Source organism: Podarcis filfolensis, assembly GCF_964270895.1.
Source record: "Podarcis filfolensis genome assembly, chromosome: 1".
Lineage (NCBI taxonomy): Eukaryota > Metazoa > Chordata > Lepidosauria > Squamata > Lacertidae > Podarcis > Podarcis filfolensis.
Window position 1 is genome coordinate 122,493,015 of NC_139604.1, and position 13,824 is coordinate 122,506,838.

A 13,824-nucleotide genomic window follows, 5' to 3' on the forward strand; every position below is an offset into this window, starting at 1 on the left:
CCACCAGGCACTCCTGTCTTCCACTGTCTCCCGCAGTTTGGTCAAACTCACGTTAGTAGCTTCGAGAACACTGTCCAACCATCTCACCCTCTGTCGTCCCCTTCTCCTTGTGCCCTCAATCTTTCCCAACATCAGGGTCTTTTCCAGGGAGTCTTCTCTTCTCATGAGGTGGCCAAAGTATTGGAGTCTCAGCTTCAGGATCTGTCCTTCCAGTGAGCACTCGGGGCTGATTTCCTTCAGAATGGATAGGTTTGATCTTCTTGCAGTCCATGGGACTCTCAAGAGTCTCCTCCAGACCATAATTCAAAAGCATCAATTCTTCGGCGATCAGCCTTCTTTATGGTCCAGTTCTCACTTCCATACATCACTACTTGGAAAACCATAGCTTTAACTATATAGACCTTTGTTGGCAAGGTGATGTCTCTGCTTTTTAAGATGCTGTCTAGGTTTGTCATCGCGTTTCTCCTAAAGAAGCAAAGGAAGTTTTGCAGCACCCTATTTTAGCAAAACGGCTGGTGAGAGCCGTTTTCTCTCCATTGCACCCAACCATTCTAGAGAGGTTTTGCAAGGTTGGCTAGCACAAAAAGGTGTTGATAAGCTAGTTAAGAGAAACACATGGGCAGGAATCAGCCGAAGAATCCCATCAGCAGAAGCCCTGAGAAATGTGCCTTTCTATTCTCTGCTTCCTGTCACCCTTGGAAATAATAATAATAATAATAATAATAATAATAATAATAATAATAATAATAATAATTTATTATTTATACCCCGCCCATCTGGCTGAGTTTCCCCAGCCACTCTGGGCAGCTTCCAATCAAGTGTTAAAACAATACAGCATTAAATATTTAAAACTTTCCTAAACAGGGCTGCCTTCAGATGTCTTTTAAAGATAGGATAGCTGCTTATTTCCTTCACATCTGAAGGAAGGGTGTTCTATGCAATGAGGTAGTATGTGATCTGCTAGAGACTGTGGAGAGTCACCATACCTGAGGCTAGAAGGCTTGGGACTGGTGTTATTGAGGTCTAAATTTGGGGAGCAAATCTTACCTGATTCATATGGCTTCGGATATCTGAAGGGAGGGCATTCCACAGGGCGGGCGCTGCTACCGAGAAGGCCCTCTGTCTGATTCCCTGTAACCTCACTTCTCGCAGTGAGGGAACCGCCAGAAGGCCCTCGGCACTGGATCTCAGTGTCTGGGCAGAACGATAGGGGTGGAGACGCTCCTTCAGGTATTGGCTCTTTGGGGGTCAGGAGAACCCCCAGAACAGCGAGAGGAGTAGAGAAGGGGGGGTCATTCAATCTGGCAAGCCAAAATGCTTTCCCTGATGTAACAATTCCCTTAGCACAACATTGATTTCCTCTCCATATGACAATTGTTCTTTTTTTATTTTTTAAATCCCCACTCCCAGCCTTGCTGCGAATGGAGATGTGGATGGATCGATGGTTTGGCATTTATCAGGCATAGACATGGAACACACTGATTATAGTGGCAAGATACCTTTCCAAGTGGTAAGTGCAGGTATCAGTATACAGCAGGGTGAGGAACATTTTTCATTCTGAGGGCTCCATTCTCTTTTGGTCAACTTTCCAAGGGCCACATGACAGTGGTTAGTGGGGTGAGAGGCAATGAGGGATGTGGCCTGGTGAGAGGGGAGACTTAAGAGATATTTCCAAGGGCCAAACAGAAAGCCCTGGAGGGCCACTTTTGGCCTCTGGCCCTGAAGTTCCATGCTCTTGTTATACAGGACTAATCTGAGCATATTTGCTATGGCAGGGAGGTCAAAGCTGATGCAAGCATGATAAGGATATAATAATAATTTATTATTTATACCCCACCCGTCTGGCTGGGTTTCCCCAGCCACTCTGGGCGGCTTCTAACAAAGATTAAAAGTACATTAAAACATCAGTCATCAAAAACTTCCCTAAACAGGGCTGACTTCAGATGCCAGAAGCCAAGATACAGGGAAAAGTGTAGCAGATTCCCAGCAATAGCTAAAATAGCTTTTTCGTAATGTTAGTCGGCTTCAGTGCTGGGAAGTGAAGCAGAAGCCAACGCCTTTTTGGAGTAAAGTCAGCTTGTTTTAGGTTAAGAACAGTTTCAGGTTAAGAACGGACCTCTGGAACAAATTAAGTTCTTAACCAGAGGTACCACTGTATAGGTATTTCATGTTTCTTACTTTTCTATGCATGGAATAAGGGGAGAGGTCCGCTTGTGGATCAGGAAGTTAAATAGCAGGAAGCAGTGAGTAGGAATAAATATGCCGTGTTTTTCCGTGTATAACATGCCCCTGTGTATAAGACGACCCCTATTTTTGGGGACTCCAAATTAAGAAAATGGGGGTGGGTATTGCCGGAAATCACTACATGTCTGATTGACGCTGACAATCACACGCATCAGCGAACCAATCGTATGCTTGCTCACCGCCAGCAGCTGCCAAACACCCACCCAATTGCCGCAGCAACAGCCAAATGACAGCAGCCCTTGATGCAACCACCAATTACCCAAAAAAACCCTGCTGAAAATCTCCTGCTCGTGGCTGCAACCAATCGCCCGTCCCCCCTGTGCACTATTCCTATATAAGATAACCCCCAATTTGTAACATTATTTTATAAGATAAAACATTGTCTTATACATGGGGAAATATGGTAAGTATTCTGTAGTAGCCAGTAGAATAGGTCGTGATGTGTGCATAGGTGTGTGCTACCTATAAGTTTCTCTGGTTTGCAAATGGGCTCAAGAAGCCTGTCAGTGCCTGCACTAGTTTATAGAACTAAAATTAACCATCCTTTTTATGATTCTTCCTTACGGTTCTGTGAGAATGAGCATTCTGAACAAAATCTATACAGTGGTACCTCAGGTTAAGTACTTAATTCGTTCCAGAGGTCCGTACTTAACCTGAAACTGTTCTTAACCTGAAGCACCACTTTAGCTAATGGGCCCTCCTGCTGCTGCCGCGCCGACGGAGCAAGATTTCTGTTCTCATCCTGAAGCAAAGTTTTTAACCTGAAGCACCATTTCTGGGTTAGCGGAGTCTGTAAACTGAAGTGTATGTAACCTGAAGCGTATGTAACCCGAGGTACCACTGTACTGGTGGAAATACATTTGAATTCATGACTTTTCTGCTGACTGGATTTTGAAGGTTGAAAAAAAAATTGCACTTGACATTTCTGTGAAAATGTAGCAATGATAACGTCTGGAACATACACATATGTCTTGCAATACTTTCATTTTGACTTCCGTTTTTTTCTCTCCCTGCCATAGAAACATAGATAAATATTTTTGCCATTGTTTAAGTGTTATTAGTCAAAATAGGCATCATTTAAAATAAAGACATAAGTTCTAGGCAATACGTACATTCATCTTTGTCACTGAAATTCTACCCAGCATTGACAATTTTAGCACCACCCATCTTGACATATATTTTTAAATTTCAGCTCATGTCTTAACAAAATTATTTTGGAGCAACATACAATTCACATTTGCTACAATAATATCCAAATATTTTACTTTTTCCAAATTGAAACCCTGTTTCAAAACCTTCTCATCTTCTGTTGTCATTTTCTTTGTTAACATTTTTGCTTTTTGGTCATTAACCTTAGACCCTGCTAACATACCAACATCATTTAGTTTCTCCATAAGAATCCCCACTCCCTGCAGTGGGTTTTCTAGAATTAACATCTGGTCATCAGTAAATGCCCTTAACTTAAACATTTCTTTTAAAATCTTTATTCCCACAATTCTCTCATATTGTCTAATGTCTCTAAGTAAAACTTCCTAGACTAGAATGAAAAGTAGCGGGGACAATTAGGTATATGTGTAATTGGCTTCTTTCCAGACATCTGCTATTTTACCACTGTAGAATATTATTCAATGTCTGTTGCAAGGGTTGTAAAAGTTCCTCTTCAAAAGACTTATAGTAAGAAGCCAATAGTCCATCTGGGCCTGGTACTTTTCCTTTCTTTTATTTTTTTATAGCACCACATAATTCTTGAGTAGTTATAGGGCCAATCATTATTTGTCTTTGAAAGTCTGAAATCTTTGGTAGATGTTGTCTATTTGTCTATATATTTTTTGAATATATTACTTGACCTTTATACAACTTAGAATAATATTGGTGAAATACTTTTTCATATAACTTATCTGTTATTACAGCATTTTCTTCTTGCAACTTCAATATCAACTTCCTTTCTTTCTCCTTCTGCTTATATGTTTAGTTTATATGCTAACCATTTCCCAGGTGTGTGAGCAATTTTTAAAAATTTAAATCCGTTTAGCATAATCCAGTTTTGTTCCTATCTCCTGCATTGTTAACACAGACAATTGTCTCTGCAACATCTTAATTTACCAAATGGTTGGAGATTGTTCCAATTATTTTTCTTTTTGCTTAATCTCAGACAAGATTTGTTTCCAGTAGCACCTTAGAGACCCAACTAAGTTTGTTATTGGTATGAGAAGTATCTGAAGTATCTGAAGAAGTGTGCATGCACACGAAAGCTCGTACTGGAAGGAATTTTTTTATTTTGTTTCGACTACGGCAGACCAGCACAGCTACCTACCTGTAACTAGAACAAGATTTTTTGTAATTTTGCCTGTCTCTTTCTTTTAAGTAAGGAATTATGTGATATGAAAGAACCTCTGTGGAAAGCTTTGTTGCATCTCAAACCATATGTATCTCTGTGCCTTTAAATTGTTATCAAATAATTATTTTGTAATTTTTGCAATATTCTTTTGCAATCTTTGTTTGCAATCTTGTGCAAACCTTTTCTTGTTGCCATAACACTTTTTCAAGTCTCCAAATGAAAAAGTCATTCTTCCTTTCGTAAGTCATAATAATTGGATTATGGTCTGAAATAGTCTTTGGAATGGCAGAGGCTTGAGTGGAGGAAGCCAGGATGGAGAATAATTGACAGGAAAATTGTGAATTTAAACAACAGCAAAAGTTTGAGATTTATTTATACCTCATCCTTTTCCCTGATGGGACTCAAGGGGGTTTACAGATAAAAACAAGAACTGCTAAAAACATAGAAAAACCGATCATTAAAATACAATTGCACACTGATAGAATTAATACTAGATACATATATAAAATCTGTTTAAAACTTGCGAATAATTACAATGAAAACAGCATGGCACCGGCTCTTTAATTAAAAGCATTCAATTCTCCAAAGCATATTGGAACAAAGAAAGTCTTCACCTGCAGGCAGAAGGACAGCTAGGAGGGAGCCAGTTTGGCTTCTCTAGGAAGGCAGTTCCAAAGTCTGGCAGCAGCCACCAAAAAGGCCCTCTCCTGTGTCCCCACCAAGTGTGCCTGTGAGGGTGACAGGACTGAGAGAAGGGCCTCCCCTGAAGATCTCAAAACCTAGGCAGCTTCATATGAGGGAATATGATCTTTCAGATAGCTTGGACCTACGTTTGTGTGTTGGGGAAACTTAGGAAAAAATGGTGATTTAAAACAAGGTTTTAATATAGCAAGTGGGGAGTTGGGAAAGGTTCTTTTGTAGAGTCGTACCTTGGATCCCAAATGCCTTGGTACTCGGACGTTTTGGCTCCTGAACGCCGCAAACCCAAAAGTGACTGTTCCGGTTTGCAAACTATTTTTGGAAGCCGAACATCCGACGGGGCTTCCGATTGGCTGCAGGAAGCTTCCTGCAGCCAATCAGAAGCCGCGCTTTGGTTTCCAAATGTTTTGGAAGTCGAACGGACTTCCTGAACGCATTCCGTTTGACTTCCAAGGTACGACTGTATTAGCTTTTTGGTGTTAGCTTCTGCGCTGTACCTCTCCAAAGGCGGATCTAGGGGAGCGCAAGTGGTGCACTTGCAAGCAGTTCAATGACACCCAACAGAAGGCAAGAGGTGGTGGTGGGGTGCTGGATTTTGCCGTCGCACAGGGCGCCACTGAAATTTGAGACACCAAGGTCTGCCGCCGACCCACCTCTGCTAATTCTCCTTTTTAAATCTTTCAAGTCAGCACAACAATCCTCCTTTCCAAATCTATTGAGATCTCTCCTATCTTGTTCCACTCTCGGGATCCTTCCCATCTATGGCACTGTGGTTGTGCAATCTGCCTTCTCTTTTGTCCCCCTACCTCATCCATAGTGGAAATCCAGGATTGTGATGTGGCTCTACAAATCAATGGGGGCTGCATGATGATGGATAAATATCTATATCTGCAGCGTGCGTACGCATGTACGTGTGTGTTAATATTTGACACAACTAAAATGATTGAGCCAAATTATCATTCCATACATAGCTGTCAACTTTCAGATTTGAAAATAAGGGATCAGCAGCTTCACCTGTCCCGGGGACAGTCTACAGGATATCTAACAATCCAGGATAGCAGCGGGAAGCAGCGGGAAACGGCGCTGGAATAAGGGAATTTCCCGCAGAAAAAGGGAAGGTTGACAACTATGATTCCATATTAGGCTGTCAAAACTGAAAGTCACTGTTCCTTTAGGTTTCTGTAAAACTGATGGCTCTGTTCTGTTGAAATAGCATTCCTGCTGCGATAATACAGGTGCCCCACTATCTCTAGAAACAACTGAAGACATTTTTCTTCCTACAGTCAGTCCCAACTGGAAACTGTGTCCACTCATTTCTCCCTCAGGACAGGCCGAGCTTAAAGAAAGAGATTTTTTTGGTGTTCTATACCAAAGAGGGCTTATTAGGAAGAAGAGGGAAACTGCGTCTACTTTTTTTGCTCCTCCACAAAGTGTGTGTGTGTGTATTATGTGTGTGTGTGTGTGTGTGTGTGTGTGTGTGTATATATATATATATATATATATATATATATATATATGGTTTATAGAAGTATATAGAACTGGTTTATATGTATATGGTGTGTATATGTGTGTGTGTATACACACACACACCGTATATATAAACCACTTCTCGCTTTCACCCTTTTGTTTTTCCCTCCCTGCTGAGGAGATAGCCTAGTGTAGTGGAGGTAAAACACTTGGGCAGCCATTCGGGCCAGCGGCTTTCAGGGGTTAAGAGTGAAGCCCCTTTAGGTTCCCAAAGGAAACCCCTCGCATGCCCAACCGCCTGCCCTCAGCGCGCCCCAATGGCCTAATGCGGCCTCTTTTTTTTGGCGCGGGCGCAGGGGGAGGGGGGCTGTGTGTGTGTCTCTCTCTCCCCCTCTCCCACTCCCCTCCGCTGGCGGAGGCAGGTCCAGGCTCCGGCCAATGAGCGCGGGCGAGCCCGGGAAGGGGGCGGCGCTTACGAGCCGGTATATGGATGCGCACGTTGCCCGTCTCTGACACCCGCTCGCCCTTTCGGCCAGGTAGCGGCATCTCTTGAGGGGAGACCATGATAGCAGCGGAGGCAGCGCGGGCGGGCGGCTTTCTGGGCCGAGCCCTCTCGTCCACCGAGCCCGCTCCGGCCCTCGAGATCGGCGGCGGCTGCGGGGCCGTGGCCGAGGCGCGGGTACTGGTGATCAACACTGGAGGGACCATCGGGATGGTGCCTCAGCCGGAGGGTGAGCGAGTGAACTTGCTGGGCAGCATGGAGGGTTGTGTCTGTGCGTGTCTCCTGTGAGAATAAACACCCCGCGCCCCCTTCCCCACCACATCAGGCAGAGGTCCCGACAGGTGGGAATTCGGCAGGTGAAGCTTTCCCCATCACCTGTTGAACTTCAGCCTGACACAGTTTCCGGAGCTGGTTGACCCGGTAGCCTGTTGCATCAAAATTGGCGGAGTTTTGTAGTACCTCAAAGAGCAATGCTAACCCCCCCCCAACTCACCCACTTTACCTGGGAGTAAATAATTTTCTGTAGCTCAGCTGGTGGAGCATGAGAGTACCCCCATTGGGCAAAAAAAAAAAAAAAGTGCATTTCAAGGGGTTGGACTAGATGGCCATTGTGGTCCCTTCCAACTCTACCATTCTCTGATTCTAACATTACAAACCAGACTTATTCATAGTAGGATTTGCTCTTAGCCTGGCTTTGGGGGGATGGCAGAACACTCCATCCGATGTTATGTGCAGAGTTGCAGGTAGTACATGGGAGGTGGGGATTGTGAACACGCAGCTGGCTAGAGGATGCCCTATGTGTGGGGTCTCTGTTCTAGCTCAGGGTATTGGGCTACTTATTCCTTCCTCCAAGCAGGTATTTGGACTTGTAGAATGGCTCAGAGTGTTCTTTTGTTTCAGGGACTACATGCAGAAGAGAACAAGGCTCACATGGGCATAGCCAGGATTTTTGTTAGGGGTGGGGGCAGAACCTCAGTTAGCTATATATTTTTATTGATTTTATTAATTTGAGAGGGCAGCTGCCCCTCCCTACCCCCCCTGGCTATGCCCAGGAAGGCTCATGTATTGTTTAGTAATTAGGTGATGTTCCGTTTGTGCATTCAAAGTTGCGGAAATTCCAGCTATTAAATGGTAGAGCCAGGGGTAGGAAATGTGGTGCCTTCTACATTTTGCTGGATTCCAATGCCCGCAATCCCTAACTATTGACCAAGCTAAACTGGCAGAGGTTGATGGGAGCTGGAGTCCAGCAACATCTGGAGAGGGCCATGTCTGCAACCCCTGGGCTAAAGAGACACTTTATATAACAGAATTTGTAGACCTCGTAATGATCTTTTATCCAAGAATGAAATGCTCAAAAGTCACATAGCATCACCCAGTGCTATTTTTCTAGAAAAAGAGGTGCCGGAACTCACCACGAATACCTCCCTTGTTCTCTTAGAATGGCAATGATGCCCACCTGAGAGGTGCCGGAACTACGGTAAGTCCTGGTGAGTTCCAGCTGAAGAAAGCCCAGGCACCTCTGTTTCACATCCTGCTGAACTTGCAACCCCAGCAGTTAAAGTCTTTGAAGTTTGATAATCCTTCTTGTGTGTCTGAATGGAGAGGGATAGAGTATATGTGTAGCAGTGGCGTAGCATGGGTTGTCAGCACCCGGGGCAAGGCAAGTAATTTGCGCCCCCTAACCCGTGGATTTGCGCCCCCTAACCCGTGGATTTGCGCCCCCTAATCCTAACCCCCAGATGTTGTGCCCGGTGTGGCTGGCCCCCCCTGCACCCCCCACGCTACGCCACTGATGTGTAGATACTAGCCTCCTGCACAAAGGTAAAATTCACATTCATTGCTCTACCCATCTTCCTCTGGCTTTGACCACCACTGACATGTGGCCCCCATAATGTCATCTGTAGGGAAATGTGGCGCTTTGGTTGAAAAACGTATCCCCACCCAAGTTAATATTGGTTGGGAGAAAGGATATTTTCATTACCTTTCAGTGTGTGTTTATAGCCAAAGTTGAGATGCTAATCTGCATTAGTGAGTTTGAAACCATGGAACATAGTTTAGTAAACACAGAATGTGAGAGCATGGCTACTGCAACTCCACCTACAAGGTCACAGCTTTCTCCAGATCACCGTTAATGTAGAGCAGCAATTTCACTAATGCAGAGACTGAAAAAGTGGGATGTTTACCCTTCTGCCACTCTTTAACCATTCTGATCAATCTGTGTACAGTAATGTGGTTTTGAAAGTGGAGTTTGTTCAAGACCTGTGGTTTTCAAAATCAGGGTAGCTAGAATGTGGCAAAAGGTGATAATTCTTCATCCCTTTGATGTATGCTTAGCCACATTAGTAATTATTAATTCAGAAATGAAGTATCAAATAGAAGTGACATTAGGAGTTCTGTGAGAAGATCTCCTATGTATTTTGCTGCTAGGTAAAAGGAGCCATCTCCATTTCTTTTCTTTTTCCCTTCCACTATGGACAAACTCATTACATTTTCCTTTTAACAGTTGCTACCAGTGCTGTTTACTTGTTATTAGCCGTTGGAGAGCATTGGTTGCAAGATGAAAACTTTATTTATTACATTAGCCCATGCTTCAGTCAGGCTAAGTCCACACCTTACATTTAAAGCACACACACCTCTGAATCTTGGGAATTATAGTTTGTTAAGGGTGCTGGGAAATGTAGCTCTGGGAGAAGTAAACTACAGTTGTCAGGGTTTAGGGGGCAATTTAAATGTATGGTGTGTATGTAGCCTCCATTTCTTTGTAAAACAGGGCAGTTTTGTGCAACAGGACAGGGACAAATCATCTTATTTCATATTTTGCTTCAGGAAGGATAAACTCAACAGTTTACATGCAATGTATGAGACAGATTGAGAGCCTACAAGTTTAGAGAAAGTCAAGATTCCTTAGTATGACATTACTTCTGCTGAAGTGGACCATACTGTGCTTGTGCTTATTTCATTTCATAAATCCATTATACCTTTCCATTGTAGAGATCTGCCAGAGGTCATTAAGTCGTTATAGTTTTTAAGGATAACGTTCATTAATTTTAAGAAGGGTATGCAACAGACAACTCACCCTTTGATTAGTCTTAATCACACTTCCTACTTTGAAAATATAGGATTCATAATGAAAGCTTGTGAACCATGTGTAGTTCTGAATCAACCTAGGATGGTTCCATTTTCCTCATCTGAACTGATTGATTGCATTCCTTCCTCAGCAAAAGCAAACCAAAAATAAATAGCAACAACATGGGGTAGGTGTGGGTTGGTGCAATCAAGATAAGGAAAACTAACAGAAGGGGAAAGTTACTATTACCTGTATATTACATTACATTATTTATTTATTTATTTCATTTGTCAGTAGCTTTATTCTGTGGTTCAGCTCAAGTGGCAAAATATCTTGGGCTGGCCTTGGGAGGGAGAGAGAAAGGATGCAAGAGGGGGCAGTGATGATCTTAAGTTAAGAGATAAATGCACAGATGGGCAATTTAAAAAATGTATAGAAGTACCGAGGGATTTAAAAACACAGGCAAGGAGAAAATAAAAGCAAAATGAGTGGAAAAATAGCTTTTTTGCCTCTTTACCTGGTAGTCCTGTCTCTGTAATAGACTTTGTTAGGAGAGTTATTAACGATGGCAGTTTTCACCTGGGTGACATGGAAAGCATTGGGTGGTATTCAATGTGCTTGTCACAGGGCAAGGATTTATGCCTGCACAATGGAACTCCTTCCCTCCTCTCTCACCCCCCCCGCCCCGAGAATCAGAGGGAATTTAGATAAGTAAGCAACAATCTTCCTTGGCACCATATACACCATATACAGTCATACCTTGGGGTAAAGACGCTTCAGGATAAGTATTTTCCGGTTGTGCTCCATGGCAACCCGGAAGTAATGGAGCACGTTACTTCCGGGTTTCGCCGCTCGCACATGCACAGACAGTCAAAATGACGTCATGCGTGGAAGCGATGAACACTTACGTCGTTCTGTTCAGGATGCGAATGGGGCTCTGGAACGGATCCTGTTCGCATCCCGAGGTACCACTGTATATGAATGTAAACCGTCCAGAGTGGCTGAGGAAACCCAGCCAGATAATAATAATAATAATAATAATAATAATAATTATTATTATTATTATTATTATTATTATTATTATTATTATTCTGAAGCCTCAAGGTATATGCAGACTGAGATCATTCAGATGGACTCTAAATGTATAGCACCATCTGGATCCTGTACATCATGGGAAAGGTTTCTTTGGTCTTAGCTGTGCAATTTACATTATGTATTTCATCAGTTGGGAACAAAGCATATGTGTAGCAAGTCAGCTGGAAACCGAACACTTGTCTGCTGCATCTATTGAAAACAAAAGTGCAGAGTTTCTGTCACTTTGCCACTTCCTTCCCCACCTCCACATTCTCAGAACTTGCACTTCTTGTAAGGAGGTAGTACTTGAGATGTGAATCATTGAATGCTCTGTAATATACGTTCCCACTGAATTCATTTTGCGTTGAAGAATGTACTGTACAATTTTCATTCATTTCTAGATGTATCCCTGGATGTAACAAGTTAAGCCATGTTGTCAAAATTTCCCACTTTTTAATAGTGGAAAAACAAAAACAAAATGTATTTTCTCTCTCCAATATTTTCCAGGTTATTTTCAGCTGCAAATAGTATGTACTGATCTCGGCTCTTGAAATTCTAGCACATTAATGTGCTCAAAAACACTGCTTATGGCAGCTATCCTAAATTATGCATGTAGCAAAATTCTGTGTGTGTTTACTTGGAAGTAAGTACTGCAAGGAAATCAGTGGGATTCAATGTAGAGTATAAACATTCATTTGCCATTACACTGTTTTTCTTATCTGCATTTTTCATCACAGATGAACTCGATCTGTAATACATTAAGGAAATAGCTATTTTATCTGCAGTGGAACTGGATGTTTATGTGTCTTTGCCCAAGGGCTTATGTGTCAATCATTAATAAACTGTTAGCGTCTTGATCCAACTTTCATTTTCCATGTGTGAGTTCTATGGAAGTGAAGACTGCAGGTAGATTTTAGTTATTTCAGATTTGAAACACACATATTTCCCAGTTTACCATTCAGATTGTTTATTTCTGTTTACAGACAGTAACCTGTCCCCCCCCCCCCAAAAAGCTTGATACTTGCCTCTGGAGGTTTTCAAGCAGCTTTACCCTCCTTGTTTCCTTTCTAATTTAGGCAGAGGATTGCAACAGCTGCGTGTGTCATGTTTATTGTGAGCACTGCCCTTAGCAAACACTTCAGATGTTAGTGAAATGTGACAAAGTGGGTGAAGTTGGGTTTCCCTGCAGCTCAGGCCCATCCCTTTTAGGGAGTGTTCTCTTAGAAACCTCTAACCTTGACTTTAGCTTCTGTCCTACATGAATACCTGCATCCTGGGCATATGGGCTAGCTATGTCTAATCTTATTAAAAAAAAATATTTCCCCCCCAAACATAACGTAAACAAAAGCAAATAAAAATAATATCAGCTCCATCTGGTACGCAGGCTGAGACCCTACCTACCACAGACTGTCTTGCCAGAGTGGTATATGCTCTAGTTATCTCTCACTTGGATTACTGCAATGCACTCTATCTGGGGCTACCTTGGAAGGTGACCTGGAAACTACAACTAATCCAGAATGCAGCAGCTAGACTGGTGACTGGGAGCGGCGGCCGAGACCATATAACACCGGTCTTGAAAGAACTACATTGGCTCCCAGTACGTTTCCAAGCACAATTCAAAGTGTTGGTGCTGACCTTTAAAGCCCTAAATGGCCTCAGCCCAGTATACCTGAAGGAGCGTCTCTACCTCCATTGTTCTGCCTGGACACTGAGGTCCAGCACTGTGGTTCCCTCACTGTGAGAAGCCAAGTTACAGGGAACCAGGCAGAGGGCCTTCTCAGTAGTGGCACCCGCCCTGTGGAACGCCCTCCCACCAGATGTCAAAGAAAAAAATAACTACCAAACTTTTAGAAGACATCTGAAGGCAGCCCTGTTTAGGGAAGCTTTTAATGTTTAATAGGTTATTGTATTTTAGTGTTTTATTGGAAGCCGCCCAGAATGGCTGGGGAAACCCAGCCAGATCGGCGGGGTATGAATAAATTATTATTATTATTATTATTATTATTATTATTATTATTATTATTATTGCCAGCTGACATTAACAACAACATTAACAATATTCCATCCTAATTTAAACGTAATAGTGTAGGATTCACCTAACGTGACCTGTCTTGCAGAAGCTCTGTGCAACAATATCTACTTGTGAAATGGGGCCTTTGCATCCTGTGTGCCCCCAAAATTGGCTCTTTTGGGGATGTCAGGGAAACGCTTGAAGCCACAAATTAATATAGGCAGTCCATATCTAAATGATACCATGCTTTCTATTATAAGCTGTGTTCAAACAGAAAAGGCAGCGTGTGGGAATGCTCAGGGATGCAGGAGAGGATATATTGTTTGATTACAGTGGTACCTCGGGTTAAGAACTTAATTCGCTCTGGAGGTCTGTTCTTAACCTGAAACTGTTCTTAACCTGAAGCACCACTTTAGCTAATG

The 13,824-nt window shown here is 42.8% G+C and overlaps 1 protein-coding gene across 2 annotated transcripts in view; it reads left to right on the forward strand.

Annotated features, from left to right (window-relative positions):
* Positions 1-7,053: 7,053 nt before the first annotated feature.
* Positions 7,054-13,824, forward strand: part of ASPG (asparaginase) — a 63,376-nt gene continuing 56,605 nt past the window's right edge. The window contains exon 1 of one of the 2 annotated variants that reach the window (XM_083614919.1): positions 7,054-7,284. In XM_083614919.1, the coding sequence (XP_083471045.1) occupies positions 7,239-7,284 (46 nt within the window). In that variant the 5' untranslated portion in view covers positions 7,054-7,238. Of the gene's footprint in view, positions 7,480-13,824 lie in introns of both variants that reach the window. The other variant, XM_083614918.1, reaches the window with a different exon arrangement.